The 17,512-nt window shown below is 28.3% G+C and overlaps 1 protein-coding gene across 1 annotated transcript; it reads right to left on the bottom strand.

Moving 5' to 3' along the window:
• Positions 1-12,525: 12,525 nt before the first annotated feature.
• On the bottom strand, positions 12,526-17,234 carry LOC111895259 (caffeoylshikimate esterase). The gene is made up of 8 exons (XM_023891348.3): positions 17,056-17,234; positions 16,917-16,949; positions 16,674-16,800; positions 16,309-16,455; positions 15,899-16,029; positions 13,536-13,673; positions 13,348-13,446; positions 12,526-12,933 (listed from the first exon to the last, which is right to left on the bottom strand). Exons 1-8 carry the CDS (start codon positions 17,056-17,058, stop codon positions 12,646-12,648), a joined length of 966 nt encoding a protein of 321 aa, XP_023747116.1. The 5' UTR covers positions 17,059-17,234; the 3' UTR covers positions 12,526-12,645.
• Between the last annotated feature and the right edge of the window lie 278 nt (positions 17,235-17,512).

The following is a 17,512-nucleotide window of genomic DNA, read 5'->3' on the forward strand; positions in this document are numbered from 1 at the left end:
CGGGATATAAAGTGTATATATTGGTGGCATCTGATGAAACTGTTTGTGACACCATACGGGTAGTCAAAATCATTGTATGTACCAACAAAAAATTGGATGAGATCACTATTTTCAACATGGGATTACCAAGAACCATTAAGGGTCACAATGTCATTTGCGTTATCATGGACTGATTAACTAAGAGTGCATTATTCTTAGCAATCCAAGAAATGACATCATTGGAAAAGTTAGCCAGGTTGTATGTGGATGAGGTTGTGAGATTGCATGGGGTACTATTGGCTATTGTGTCTGATCGAGAAGCAAGATTCACACAGAAATTTTGGCAAGCATTACAAGAGGAATTAGAAACAAAAATCATTTTAGTACCACATACCATCCCCAAGTTGATAGACAAAGTGAATGGACCATTCAAACCAGTTATGACATGCTACGGGCATATGTAATTGATTTCAGAGACAAATAGGATGAGTTTTTATAGCTTGTGGAAATATTCCTTAGGACCTAACCAAACATGGAAAAAATGTTGAAATGATTAAACGTTACCCTCATCTTAATTTTGATAAGATTTTGAGGACATGATCTCTTTAAGGGAGGGAGATTGTAACGACTTGTAAAATTTAGAAAACGATGATGTAAATGTGTGTTATGTGTATAAAGGGTAAAATTATCATTTTTGACTATTTTAGCTATATGTTAATGTGTTAGAATATAAAATGACATCATGTGTATTAGAAATGCGTATAAGAGGTGTTGGAAACATATAAGAATGAATCTTTATATCTAAGAGTATATGTGTATAAAATTTGGTACAAAAGAGTATTTTCGTCTTTTTAAAGTTATGAATTTATACTATAATGTGATTACTACATCTTATTTACTTTTAATAGGTGTTATTATTATGTGTAAATGTGATTGTGAGTGAATGGAAAGATTTGAAATTTTTTGCTGCAAATATGGAAGTAAGAGTAGCAATAACTAAATAAGGATGTTGTGAAACAGAGGGTCGCGATGTGGCCATATAGAGTCGCGACACGTAGTTGAAGTGGAGAAATTGACGTAAAGAAGCGTGGATTTTTGACGTAAGTGTTTGACAATTGGAAACTACACTAGTAATATAAAAGTTGAAGATCACGACATAAAGCAAAAGAGTCACTACGCGAAGGGATTGTTGTATGACCCTATTAACACCACAACATGAGGACGTTGTTCTCGAAATAGAGATTTAATATGTTAAATTGCATTTCGACAAACAAGAACTCATTCAAAATATTCCAGAGCTAGGTCAAGACGATTTTGTGGGCAAGAAGAAGGCTTGGTGCGACTGGAATAATGAATAGGATGTATTAACCTCTAAAAGCATAAAAATGTACAATCTTCTTCTTCATTTGAGATTATGAGTTCCCATGGTGGATATGTAATTCTAATAAGAAGTTTAAAATAGTTGATAAATAACTTGGGTGTGATGTATAGTAGTTGTATAATGATTAGTTAAGTGCTTAATATAGTGATTTCATGATCTATATCTTAGAGTGAATCATTAGGGTTTTAAACCCTAAATGATGAAAAGTATGGGGTTGAAAAATTAGGTAAAAATCTTAATGAATTAAGTTGTAGAGAAGCTTTGTTTACGAAGTTTAACTTTGTTGGAGATTAGAAATTATCAAATATCTTTGATGGTTATAAATTGGATTATAATATAGTGAAATTGTAATCAAACTCTTAATGAATTAGGATTCATTCTAAAGAGCTTAATATGATCATTTGATAGGTGTCGACAAGGAAAGAAAACAAAAGAATCGAAGGGGCAACGAGAAGTTGAATTAGAGTTAGTTATCAATAACTAGAAAGGTGAGTTTCATATGTGTATTTATATTAATATATAGCTTAGTACTTAATGAATTAAGTACTCAATTGGTCTTATGATATGTTCAATGCAATGTTATGTGAATATGACATCGCTCACTCACTCTGATTATGTGAATGAAATGTTATTATATATATTAACATATTGAATGTGTGCTACATATTGAATATGTGGTACATAGAGTAAGCGATGGAAAAGTGATAACATAGTAAAAGTGTTTGTCGGGTATATAGATGTATGTATGAGGGCCAACTATGGGGCCTCGATTGGATGGTTTGTTCATCGAGAAAAGGTTTTGTATTGTATGTGAGACTTTAGTTAAGAGAATTTCCTTTAGTAATGGTCAAAAGATATGAGTAGTAACATGTGATTAAGTCCAAATGGGACATGATGAGTGAATTGCAAACAAAAGGATTATTCTTATATTCATGTATTTATTGTTCAACTCATAGACAAATTGTCTTATATGTGTTTTGTTATTTTGATGTGTTCCAAATTCATGAAGTAGTAGGGTAAGCGATAATAGCAATAAGATGGACAAGGACTAAAAAGAGTTTTTTTTAGATTACGGTTCTAATAGTTTGTACACTCAGTTGTATCGTTTGAGAACAAAACTTGAGGTTTTTGTTAAACTAATTTTTTGTAATATTGTATAACTAGTAGTTGAACCCATGCTACGCATGGGACAAAGGTACCGGATGACGACGTTTGTTTTGTTTTCATATAGAGTTTTTTTTTAATTTAATTTAATTTAATTTTTGTTATCTATAAGTTTAAGGTCAATTTTTTTTAGAAGACGTATTTCGTTTTAGTCCGAAGCGGTTTTGGTCCGAAAAACTTTTGTGCTGCCACTTTAATTCTTTTGAAGTTTCCTAACACTTTTGGTCCTAATGACTACATAACCCACACCGCCAAACACATTTGTTTTATTTGTAACAGGGTTCAAAATTTTTAATATACTTTAAAACAATGAGTAAAATTGCAACGCTAACTCTTTTTGAAACCAAAACCACAAAATTCAATTGAATTGAAAGACCAACCTATCAAAAATAGATGAGATTCCCCAACCTGTGCTTCCTATAAAATTAAATCCATGTTAATTTTTTTATGCTAATAAAAGGTTCTATAAATTACATATTGCTTTGGTTGAAGCAAAAGCTTATTAGATGTTGGCTTCTCAACATCGCCAACTGCCCGAGAGTCAACTTGATTATCCGGTAAACATGAAATTGTAAAGGTATGTTAATATAAAAAAAATTGTTTCTTTAAAAAATCTCCAACAACGCTAAAATTGGTTTAAATGTTAAATGCAAAAAAGAGAATTTGTTATATTGATTTGTTTATCGTAGCAACCTACTTTCGTAGATTTTTGAAGTAAAGTGAGCTAATAAGAAAAAGCTGGAAGTACAATGTTATAGATAATTTTTTTCAAAGAAAAATGACTTAACTTGTAAAAAATGGAAGTACGTTGCTATGGTTGAATAGATTTTTCAAAGCAGAATGTTTTTTATAATATAAAAATAATATTACAATGTTGTCATTGGGTAACTTTTCCAAAGCCCAATGACCCAATAATAAGGGGGAATAAAAACGGAAAGCATAATACGATAATCGGGTTTCCAAAGTCCAATGTGCTATAATTTTGGAGATTTTCTAAAGCAAAGTTCAGCATTAATGGAAAAAAGTAAAAGTACAATGTTATAACTTGGTAGATTTTAAAAGCAATTAATCGTGTATAACTTGGTAGAAGTAAGAACATGTTCTGTAGCAATTCCTTTAACAGGTCGGGCAAGAATTGCATATGACCTAATACCCCTTTCAGATTGTGGAGTTTACTCAGGCTCAACACGATCCTACAAAATACAAATAAAATTAAATAAAATATAAGTAAACATGCACAAACAAAACTTACAATAGAACATAAAAGTAGAACTATTAGCCATGCCTTTTACCTCAACACTATTGTTGTTTCAATTGGCAGCTTTAACTTTTTTTTTTCTTTTTTAAACGTTTCCATAAAACAACAAAATTGAAAGAATAAAAATATTCACACAACCTACACATTTCCAACAACAAAAAGTAATAAAAGGGTACAAACGACATTTACACCTAAAAATCAACATAATTTGAAACTTTACATGCTCGTGTGTGTAAGCCCTATCAAGTGTTGAGAAAACCATTGAAGATAGGTAATAGGGTAGCAATAAGTTGCTAATCTGGAAAATAAATAGATAATAGTGTCCAACAAAAAATTACGATCATGGATATGTGAATTACATTAGTTGTTTCATAATTGGTTTTGTTGTAATAGAAATGACTTTGTAGGAGGGTATTGATGTAATTTACATTCAATTTTACATTCAGCCTAGTGTTATTATTTTAAGGTAGGGAGTTGAGGTTACAAAATACTAAGTTACCATCTTTTTAGCTTGTATGTAGTCTCGTTTACCCCTACAAAAACATATGGGTACCAACTAAATTAGCATCTTTTTGGCACCACCAACCTACACATTGTAACCAACAATAATCAGGCCATTTATAACTCAAAACAAACAAAAATTTAACACATGTTCGTTTGTTGAAGCCTTCAATCTCATTCCTTCATTTACGGTTTCATCCATTCGTTTGAGTTTCGTTCCTACTTTTGTTCATATATTCAAACGAAATTTAAAAATTCCTTTATAAAATCATCTACAAAATAGGGATTCCAAATCCTAAATGTTTGCTAATCAAAAGCATAGATTACATACACTTAAAACACCATTTTTTTTAACTTCATACAAAAACAAAAGGCATAAGTTGTCTTTCTCATGGTACGACTGAATACATAATAAAGCAAATTCAATGAAAAAAAGATTTAAAATAGTTTAAAGACTCAATTTCAAATTTAATTTATTATTGTTTGAGGTAATATATTACCATTAAATGGAGATTGTTTTATGATAAACATATAAAAACAGGAAACGGATGTGATTTCTGGGAAAATCAACTCCAAACCATTATATAACTTCGAATTTTAAATCCATTATAAATAGATACATAAATTGGTTTAATAGTATAAAAACACAACTGAAGAGAGAAAACTAAGAATGTATGTAGAGATGAGAAATTTACTTGATTACATGATAGGATGAACACATAATTGAGTGAATCCCAATTATTTGACTAATAGAATTGATCTGCCAATACATATTGAATAAATCATGATGCATTCAAATTTCATTAGAAACTAAATAAACATGAGCGTCAATACTACCTTCTAATCCTTTGTATTTGTGAACAAATGAATCAAACACATGTGGATAAAATTAGGGTAAATTAATCGACATAAACCTGAAGGGGCTAAAAAATAGAGAGGAATTTCAAAATCAAACCGAAAGTCACATACGACGCAAGACAGATGAACGGAAAATGAGATACCAGAAAGTCTTCAGAAACTCTTCATCAATTGTGCTTCTCCGATATGGTTGAATATGTGGGAAACAAAAAATCTAGGGTTATATAAAATAAAATAAAATAAAACCTTCATTTGTCAGCACTGCGCATTAGGAAATTAGAAGTCGACAAGGGTTTTCAATTGACACGTTGGAGATGGGATCGGCGGCGACGATGGTATGAGTGACGATAGATGATGGCGATGGTGAGAAGGTGTCTGGTTGCAACATCTTGGTAATGCGAAGAAAAGGAGTTCGAAGATTTTGATGAAATATATGAAAACCGTTGGCGATGGGAATATACGACTGGGGAAGACGAATGTTGGAAATATAGAAGGACGAAAGAGTCAATGGATACAAATTAATGTGGTTAAAATCTGAAACGTATAAAGTGTACTGTTCTTAGGCACGATGAGTTTTAATATATGTATATAATGTTATTAAAAATATTTAATAAGGGAACGATAGGAGTGGCCGAAAGTAATGGTGGTGGTGGTAGTTAAAAAAAGGACGAACATGCCAATTTTTGAAAAGTATGAAAGCCAATTAGATGGAATATTAGTTATTTCATAAAAAAAGTAACGAAAACAATTAGATGGAATATTAAAAAGGTAACACAACAATTAGATGGATATTAAAAAGGGACCATCTGTGCCATCTTTTAAAACCATATGGGTTATTATAAAGCATTTCTGAAAGTCATCGTCTCATTGCCACTTTTTGAAACGTGCGATTATTTTTAAAATTCTATCTAAAATTCTATCTCGAAATGTAATTATAATTAGGAAAGAGTCCATGCTACGCATGGGTTGGAAATAATTTAAAGTTTCCTATAAAGAAAAAAATTTGATTGGAAATAATTTAGAGTTTTGTAAATAAAAAAAAAAAATTGGCCCAAAAGTGACAGTTTCCAAAAACATATAAAACGAAATGCAAGAGTGTATAGTAAGGCTGACTACCCATTGACCAAGGAAAGACAAGTATCGAAATAGAATAATATTGGAAAAAGTATCGAAATAGAACAATTTTGAAAAAGAAAGGGGCCAAATTGACAATGAACATATTTGTATGAGAGGAGATTGTAGTGGTAAAAATTGAAAGGATGAAAACTTTAAAACCCTTAAAGATTGGTGGCAGAATTCTAAAGTCCTAAACTTTAACAATGTTGGAAAAAGAAGGAACCAAATTGACAATTAAACATATTTGTGTGGGTGGAGATTATAGTAGTAAAAATTGAAGGGATGAAAACTATAAAACCCCTAAAGAGTGGTGACAGATTTGTAAAGTCATAAACTTTACTGTTCAAACATGCATGAGCTTTAATATATATATATATATATATATATATATATATATATATATATATATATATATATATATATATATATATATCATACATACTTATAAAACTAGCATTTTTTCTTGAATCTCATGCATTTGAAACCCCCATAAAAATTTGTCAACACCTCATGCATTTGAAACCCCCACACCCTTTCACCTTCAAAGTAATTAATCACACATAATTTCATTCCAAGAAAATCACACACTCTATAAATTCAACACCTCATGCATTTTAAACCCCCACACCCTTTCACCTTCATTATATATGTAGTTATATTAGTACAATTTTCTTACAAAAAGTCAAATTGGTTGAAGATATTATGATTCAAAAGTTTTCATATAGTTGAAGCATTCACGATTTAAATATGATGATTTGAAGAAATAGGTTATGTCGCATTGGATGGAAATTGTAATATGATTTTTTCTTTCAACCAAAACAAATGAAACTTTTCTATTTTTTCTTTATATTCAATCTCTCATTTGACCTTTTATATGTGATTTGTATGTATTACTCAATCTTGAATGTGACTCTCCAAACATCAATGTTTTGCTTGGAATATCTTTCTCATTCTTCTTTTAAAAAAACATTTTGATTGCAGGTTAGTGAAAAATTGTCATCAAGTTTCTATAGTTGAATGGTGTTTAATAAAGAAAGAAGATTCAAAAAACGGATATAGGTTTTTTTTGTTTGAGCAAAGTAGACGAATGTTAGTTTTTTCTTTCGGTTTAAACGTATATTTATGTAACATTTTTATTTATATGTTCAACCACCCAATGTTCTTATTTATTTGATTGTAGTTTTTCTATTCTGATTATGTTTATTTTCTATTCTTTTTTTTATTGGGTTATCCTACATAATATATTTACAAGACAATATTTAAAAGATAACATAATTTTTAACGTTTGATATGTAATTATTTGACTTATCATGATATGTTCTTCATATGAAAGTAATTTATCCATATTACTACGACGACAATTACATATGACATTTACGAAAATATATGTTATATGTGATTTGTTTAACATATATATGTACTTATGTATGTTATAAATTTATAATTAAATATCTTTATGTTTAATAATTGAAGGGATTAAAATGATGCATCAAAACCAATTATTTAGATGAATATAATAATAATAATAATAATAATAATAATAATAATAATAATAATAATAATAATAATAATAATAATAAATACACATTTCCAAGTAATGTATTCATTTGAAACTCACACTACAACTCAAGAGTTTTCTAATTTAAGTATATTTATTAGTTACAACTCAAGAGCTTTTAACTTATGATTATTAGTTAGTAATCACTAATAACTTTTTGTTTTCTTTTCTTTTATAAGGTTGTAAAGTTTTGTTCATTAAAAACATTAATGTATTTGAAGAGATTTGTGATTTAAATATGAAAATTTAATGAGAAATTAAATATCCTCCCACTTTTCTTCCTAATTATCTTCCTACCCATTTGAAATGATGACAAGTGTCCTAAAATATCATTAATTTTATCTAAATATGACATTTGTCATAATTTCATGTGGGTAGGAATATAAGTAGGAAGAAAATGTAGGAGGATATTTAATTTCTAAATTTTTAGTGTTTTCATGTTATTAAAAGTTGTAGTGTTTATTTTTCATATTTTTTATTATTCGTTATATATATATATATATATATATATATATATATATATATATATATATATATATATATTTAATACAAATGTTATAATAGATGTTTTATATTTTTAAGTTACTAAAAGTTGTAGTTCATATTTTTGTTCATTACATTCTGTTACCCGTTATATATAGATTAGCATACGTTTGATATATAATTTACACAATTTTAAACGGTTTATAAAATTATCAAATAATTGTACATATCACAATGACTTAACAATTAAAACTATAATCATCATATCATCATATCATACTATATTATAAAAGGAAACATTTTTTCTTTCACCACATTCATTTGAATCTCCCAACTTTTCATATTTCCATACAATATACTTAATTTATTAACTTAGATATGCTTTTAGTTGTAAACATTATCATAAATGGAAGAATTTGTGACTTATCAATATGATATACTTAATTTGTTAACTTCAATATATAGTTAAATAAATAACCTACATTAATATATCAAATAAGCTTAAAAATTTAGTGTAAAATTTAAAACCTAAAGTAAAATATAAAATAATGTTTTAAAAAAATCAATAAATATTTTTTAACATAGTTAAAAGGAAAACATTAAATGTAATAATAATAAAAGAACCTAAATTGATGAATCGAATTAACTAAAAGGTGTGTGAAAACTATATTCTAACAATATATTTTTAACCTGCGTCGCGCAACGCTCGGAAATTTGTCTAGTATATATATATATATATATATATATATATATATATATATATATATATATATATATATATATATATATATATATATATATATATATTAGGTTTTAAAGTCTCAGTCATTTGATACAATTAGCTGCAATAAAAATAAACATCAAATGATAGTAAAATCACATACTTAATAATCAATGAAATTTAAAAACTTAAAACAACTAATTATAACCAAACAAAGCCTAAAAAGTCGAGATACCAAAGATATTGAAATTACTTAAATTAGTTAATCAAGGGTGAACTTGCTTTTTTTCTTAACTCTTTAGGGTCAACGGAATCGTCCCGTCCTTCCCACTACCCGCCAAACCTTTGTGGAGGGAGCCGAACCCATCTAAACCGCATCCCTCCCAATCCATCTTCCCCATATTCCTTCTCTTTCAGCGATTCGAGAAACCCCCAGTACTCTCTCTTTCTCTCTTGCTCTCCTCCCGCTCATCCCTCTCCTCCTGCTTGGTCAAACCCGCTCACTCCAACCCTCTACGATTCCCTCCTCCCTTAGAGCATCTCCAATGCAAGCTTATTTATAACTTTTTAAACACCATTGGAGATGATAGCTTTTTTGTTTTTTTTTTCTTATTGACCACTCAAAATATATTGAGTGGTCAATATAGAATAAAAGTTTGTCCAATCTAACCCTTTATCTTTAAGAATATTTTATTTTATCTACATAATTTTATTTTAGTTGAAATAAAAGTTTGTCCAATCTAACCCTTTTTAAACACATGGAATCCAAATCTTTTGCATAATAAACTTTGGTAGTTTTTTCACATTTATTAAAAAATTTATGAATAAAAGCACATGATAAATGTTATGAAGTTTTTTGATGCATGGATTGATATAAAACTTATGGTTATAAATTATTTTAATGTATTTAGAATGATCTTCAACTTGTTTTCATGTGTATTTTAATGTTTGAACCTGTGGACATCAGATTCTTGATTTGTGTATCTAGGTATGTGTATGAAAATACAAAAAAAGATGAAAATTATAGAAACCGGTTTGCTCAGCAGTTGAACCGGTTAAACCGGAAACCGATCACCATTCCGGTTCAACTAAAAAACCGGTTTTTAAAACATTGCCACTAACAATATTCCTTTTTTTTTTTTATTTTTATTTTTGTAACATTATATTAAATAAAAAACATCATTTATATCATAAATAAATATTTTTATTTTTTTATTTTAACATTATATTAAATAAAAAACATAATTTATAACGTAAATAAATATTTTTATTTTTTTATTTTTTGTTACATTATATTAAATAAAAAACATAATTTATAACATAAATAAATTTTTTGAGAACACAAAAAAATAAAAAATAAAACCAAATTTCATTAATTAAAAACATAGAAATTTAAAACCTAAATTACTAAAATAAACATAAAACATAGCAAATAAAACATTACACTACTTAATTAAAAAAAATAAAAACGTAAAAACGTAAAAACCATAGACAAATACTACTCGTCGTCGTTACCATCCTCATCGCCTTCATCTGCCTCGTCGTCACCGTCTGCATTCGCATCGCTATAATCACCTTCATCCTCTTCGTCTTCATCGTCATTTCCCCCTTGATTTGTCTTCCCCATATGTGCTCAGTCAAATCATGACATAGATTGTGATGTATTTCACGATTTTGTATTTCCAAAACTCTAGAGAAGTATGTCGGACTGCCAACTTGTATTACTGCAGGTGGATTAAGTATATCGTTCCCGGTATATGAACAAATAGCCATGCTCTCTTCTTCTATTATCATATTATGTAAAATAACACAAGCATTCAACATTGTCGTCAACTTTGCCCTATCCTATGTTCGTGCTGAATGTTTGATTATATGTCACTTTTGTTTAGGGCTCCATAAGCTTGTTCCATATCCTTCCGTGCAGACTCTTGTGCTAACTTGAACAATTTTCTTTTTTCATCGGTTGAAAATGAATATGATTTGACAAATGTAGCATGCTCTAGATATATCCCATCAGCTAGGTAATACTCATACTTATATTCATTTCCATTCAAAACGTATGACATGTCTGGTGCTTTACCCTGCAAAATATTGTTAAATAACGGAGATGCTTGAAGCACATTCAGGTCATTGCTGGACCCCACCATACCAAAGAATGCATGCCAAAACCATAAGTATTGTGAAACAACCGCCTCTAATATAACAGTAGGGACCCCATGATCACCTTGCATGAATTGACCACGCCACACATTGGGACAATTTGCCCACTCCCAATGTGTATAATCAATACTACCAAGCATCCCTGAAAAACCATGTTTAACTTGATGCGCGACATACAACTGTTCGACATCACTTTTAGTCGGATGTCGCAAGTATGTGTCACGGTAAAGCTCTATAACATACTCATAAAAAAAATATGTACATTATCGACCCGTCCTCTCAGACATTTGTAAATACTCATCTGAAACGTCAGCGGTTATGCCATATGCCAATTGTCTAAGAGCGGTCGTACATTTTTGTATTGTAGTAAAACCACGTTAACCTCTAGCATCACATCGTAATTGGAAAAACTCATAATTACATTCCAAATCTCTAACTATACGTAAGAATAATTTCTACTAATACGAAAACTTTCTTCAAACTTCGATAGGTTATATAAGCTATCAGAAGCAAAATAATCATGTACCAAAAGTTCATGTGCCGCCTCTCGATCCCGGTTGATCCATTTTCTATGCTTCTTCTCACGGTGTGAACTTTCGCCTCTCGCATGAATCATGTCTTGTGCCGGAAACAATAGTGTGTGCAAAACCAACTCATCATCAGAATCGCTATCCATTTTTTGTTGAATGTGTGTGTTTGATTTGAAAATTTTGTGTAAAAATGGATGTATATATAGAGAGAAATTAAATTAAAGAAAAAAAGTTTTTTTTATTTAATGCCCCAACGGTCAAAAAGTAATCCACCAATAACTTACGCGTCTTCTTCCATCCTGGTAGTGGTAGCCACGCCACCACCAACCCACCGAAGCCGGGGGTGGTGTTCACGCGTGGAGCTCCCTCCACTCCGGACAGTCTTATATACGACTAAAATATATTAATCTATCTCAACAACTTTTGCGTTTGCACCACCGATTCAAGACAACACGTGATGAAATACCGAATATAATATGCTATATTAGTGTATTTTTGTCATTTGATAAAAGTTTAGTAGTGTTTTTTTCTTATAGTTTAATGTATATTTTTAAATGTGAAATTTTATCCGGTTTAACCGATAATCAAACAAAATAAACTAAAATCGATTAAACTAAATCTTATTTGATTTAGTTATGGTTAGATTTAAGATATAAAAAACGGAATAACACCCTTATAAACAATCAAATCAAATATATGTTATCATTGCATGTACGTTGTTATTCGAAGAATTCTTAAAGAACTTGTTTATCGCATTAGGACCACATTTCATATGTCATCAATATTGGTATAAATAGTATGTATTGACATGACATAAGAAATAAAAAGAATTATTATAAAAATAATATCAAACCTTTTTTTTGTAATAACATGTTTTAGTATACAAATTAGAGTTTGAGAAGTATAAAATTGAAGTATGATATCTTTCTGGTTAATTTAGGCACTTTTTTTGCTTGAGCTATCAAATTCATCATTTGCATGTTTTTGTTCTCTCTCCAATCTAGAATTGCCACTTGAAACTCTCTCATCAATCCAACCAATAATATCTGCAAATACTGTATCTGTGTTTTCAGAAAACTCTCCATATGTGAGAGCATGCCACATTCCTGGATACAACTTAAAGGTCTTTTCGTAGCTAGAAGCCGTTTCGTATAAAAGCTTGCTTACTGATGGATCAGTCACCGTGTCTGCTTCTCCATGACCAACAAAAAATGGAAATGTTACCTGATTCAGTAAAAATATGTTATTAATAGGATTTGTATATGGTGGTCTTAGTAAAATAAAATATCTCGTAAAATGATATTCTACAAAGGATTTTTTTCTTGTAAATCTTTTAGATCTTGTTCTTTTTTACTTAGTACACACGCCACTTAATGTGATAGCAGCATATAAATTGTTTAATTTAATACAGTAAGCATGTTTTAATAGAAAAACTTATGAAATGAATCGTGCGCTATTAAATTCTATTATTTTACAAGTTTGCATTCATTTTTATTTTTCATTTCGTTAATAATGTTGTCATTTTCTCAAACATTTTTAAAGATCATTTTATTCAACCAACACTTAAATAAATAAAAAAAAGACACTTTCATACATGATAATTTTGTATAAAAAGTAGAAATAGAACAACTAACATACCTCTTGGAGCCTATTTTCAAGGTCTAAACTAACATTTAGTAGCTCATTGGCGGTCTTTAGACGAAATCGTCCTTTGTAGCATAAGGGGTTATTACGAACCTATATGTCACACAAACATACATATAAGTAAATCATAAACGTATAAAACCTTTATAATAAAGCAAATGTACAAAGAAAAAAATTCATACCTCTTCCCGGATTTTAGGATCTCTAAAAGCAACGTCAATAATATCTTTACCGGGTACAATCTTCCATGTTGGAATTATTTTTGTAAGTTTTGTCAACACGTTAATTACGAATTGAGGAGGCTTGATGTCGTCTGCAATCTGAGAAATTAAACAAATAAAAAAAATTAGGTATAAAAATTGAAAATTAGGTACTTCTTGTGGTATTATTTTCAATGTTAAAAATATATCATTGTCGTTCTTGTTGACATGATCATTTCACCCTTAATATATGTTAAATCTTCAAAAAAAAATTTCCTTATATTTTTGCATCATAATCAAAATCTCTCTCTCTCTCTCTCTCTCTCTCTCTCTCTCTATATATATATATATATATATATATATATATATATATATATATATATATATATATATATATATATATATATATATATATTGCTTGCATTTTTTTTACCCTTTTACGGGTTAAATCGGTCACTATCAAAATATAAGAACATTTTGCAGATATAATCAATATAAGGATTTTTTAATATATATATATATATATATATATATATATATATATATATATATATATATATATATATATATATATATATATATATATTATTTTTAATTTTTATAAGAGTATCTTATTATCGTAGTATATTCTTAATGTATCTTATTTTATTTCTCTACTATTATCTTACAATATATTAAAGTAAGATAATACAATTCGTTACATATTAAGATAATAAGATAATATAAAAAATTAAAATTATATATATATATATATATATATATATATATATATATATATATATATATATATATATATATATATATATATATATCAAAATTCTTATATTCTATTGGCGACCAATTTATCAAATAAAATAGTCAAAATTTAAATAATTATTAGTTTTAAAAAATTAAACGACTAAATTAATTATAAGACTGAATCATATATCTACTTTTAAAAAATTATAGTTGTTAGATTTCAAATCAATAATGAAATTGTTCACAAGTTATGGTTGTTAGATTTCAAATCAATCATGAAATTTTTTCAAAAGTTATAGTCGTACTTTTTAACATATACTAAAAAAATACATAAAGCCGTATTTTTTTTAGAAAAAAGTGGTACACATAGATGAGGTGTAAGCTTTTTTTTTACACTTTTTTTATTGTTATTATAAAAGTGGTACTTTTTAAGATATATGTTTAAGGACTTTTATCTTGGATGCCACTCAGTTTACGGAATAAATACAGGAGATAATTAAGAGGATTAAACATGAAATTGACAACTTTAGAACCTTCAAGATGATATTTGACTTTTCACATTTAATACATTCTATTTGACCATGAACTCTTTTCATCATTCATAGTAACGCGCATGTGACATTCTAGTTGACCACAAACATTGAAAAATCGTGCATAAATTATACTATTTTATAAGTAATATCTTAAAAAAATATGTAAAATAAAGTTACATTAAAACGAAATAATGAACTAATTGCAAACTACTAAGAATCATAAACAGTATTATAAATAGTATCTCTTGCGTGAACCAAATATAACGTGAGAACATTATATTTAATCCAGAGCATCATCAGTTCTAACTGGATATTCAATAAAATCTTATCAAAAAATAGAAGGTTTTATTTTTAGAAAGTATAACTGTCGTTAATATTAATCCTGAATCAATAACAGTGGAAGATTGTTCATATAAGATGCTTAATATTAGTTCTAATGTACTCTTATTATATTTAGTTTACAGAATAAATATGATTTTGCTACATGTCATCTTCTTTTTTATTTTGACACTTGTCATTTTCTAGATTTTTTTTGAATTATTTAATAATTACTTGTTATTTTTATAGTTTTTTTCTTTTTTATTCAAATCTCACCTATTAAATGTCACATCATATTAATTAATTTTATAAATATATTAATTAACATATATAATAATTTTTTATTTTTGAATTCCTCTTTTTATTAATATAGGAATTAACGTATATGTATATTAATGTAGATAGTATATTTCATTTGTGAATTCATATTAATTAATTATATTAGTATAGATTAATTATGACCAAATTATATAAATAGTCAATACGGTTTACCAAAAGGTCATAAACTCAATCGTTACTACTTTTTTTATGAATATGATCTTTGTGGTTAACAAATTTTTTTTTTAATAAACTCATGTAATAGACGGGTTTCATACCTAGTATATATATATATATATATATATATATATATATATATATATATATATATATATATATATATATATATATATATATATATATATATATATATATATATATATATATATATATATATGTCATTTTTGAATCAAAAAGATAGAAAAAGGTAGCACATACCTTACACATGGGTGCGATCAAGACTCCACCATCCCAATACTCTGGGTTCTTCCTATGTAATCGGAGAACCATTCCCCCTCCCATCGATTCTCCAAGCAATATTCTCATCTTTCTTTTATTTTCTTTCTTTTCTGAAAGAAATAAAAATTATCCATTAATTAACATATTTATTTAAAATATAAATATAAATTCAAAATAAAATAATCAGTGAAGTCGGTCAAGACGCACTATTTCTACTTTCGTAATCTTATATGTTCATAGGTATCCTATAAAACAAGAAAGCAATTCAAAACCCTTTTTCAACTCAATTTGATTGACTAGGTCAATATTGAACATTCAATATTTTGAGTTTAATTAAATAAACTAGAAGTGTAGAATTGTTTTAAAAAAAAGATAACAAAAGAACTTACCACAAACGCTTGTGAAAAAATCTGAACAATCGTTAACAAGATCATCAAAAGATGGGATATAACCCTGAAGCCCAGAAGATTTCCCATGTCCTTGATTATCAATCCCATAAACTGCAAATCCCGCCTTCACAAGCCTTAATGCAGCTCCTGTTTAGATTTGATTTGAATCCAATTAATATATAGAGGAGAGTAAGTCAAACGTGGTGAATTTCGAATTCAAAATCGATCAACACATCATTGATTTTGGAACTCGTAATGATTGTATTTTGATAGATTCTCTCCAAGTTTATTATGGCTATTGATTTTGAAGCATGAAGTAAGAAATCTCTACCGTAATATTGAGTTTAAGAAAAAAGTCAACTGACCTTTCATGGAGACACTGCATTCCATGGCGTAGCCATGGTTGAGAAAGATCAAAGCTTTTGGTTCAGTGTCAACAGGAAGCCATCGACACGTAAATATTTGCAATCCTTTCGAATTCACGATGTATTCCTGAAAATTATCACATCAAGATGACTTTAAATTAAACGTGTTCTTCAGTTCATGCATGTTCATAAACAATACCAGTAAACAGAGCACGTTAAAGAATCAAAATTATTGAATATTACCTCTTCGTATTTGAAATCTGAAGCTTCAGTCGCCTAATAATGATCAAACATCAAAATCCCATAACAGAAAAACTCAATATCATAAAAGACAAGAATTTATTGAAACAAAAAAATAGGAAATCTATGAACTGAGACGTACCATGGAACAGAGTGTTCTTGAAATCTTTATGAAGATCACAAGCTTTTGATTTTGATTGTTCCTGAGATTATGGAGATAGATAGATAGAAGAAGAAGTTTGTTGCAGTGGAATTGGAAAAAGGTTTATAAAGAATAAGGTAGAGATATTTTAGAATTTGAAAGGATGATGTGTTTGTGGAGTAAGAGACGTGATCTCTGCTTATAACGAGGAGTTGTTCGTGTACAGTTTATTCTCTTGTATTTTAGCAAGTGGGATTATTATTATTTAATTATTTACAATTTATTTACTTTTTATTATTTTATTATGGGTGTGTAAAAGGAAAATTCCATGAAGATTAGGTTGTTTTGCTGTTATTTGAATAAAATCGTTATAGCTAGGTATACATATAGTCATAAGATAATCTAATATTTAATTAATAATCGCTTTTTCATATCGATATTCTACTTATTTATTATA

The sequence above is a fragment of the Lactuca sativa genome, chromosome 9 (genome assembly GCF_002870075.4).
Source record: "Lactuca sativa cultivar Salinas chromosome 9, Lsat_Salinas_v11, whole genome shotgun sequence".
Lineage (NCBI taxonomy): Eukaryota > Viridiplantae > Streptophyta > Magnoliopsida > Asterales > Asteraceae > Lactuca > Lactuca sativa.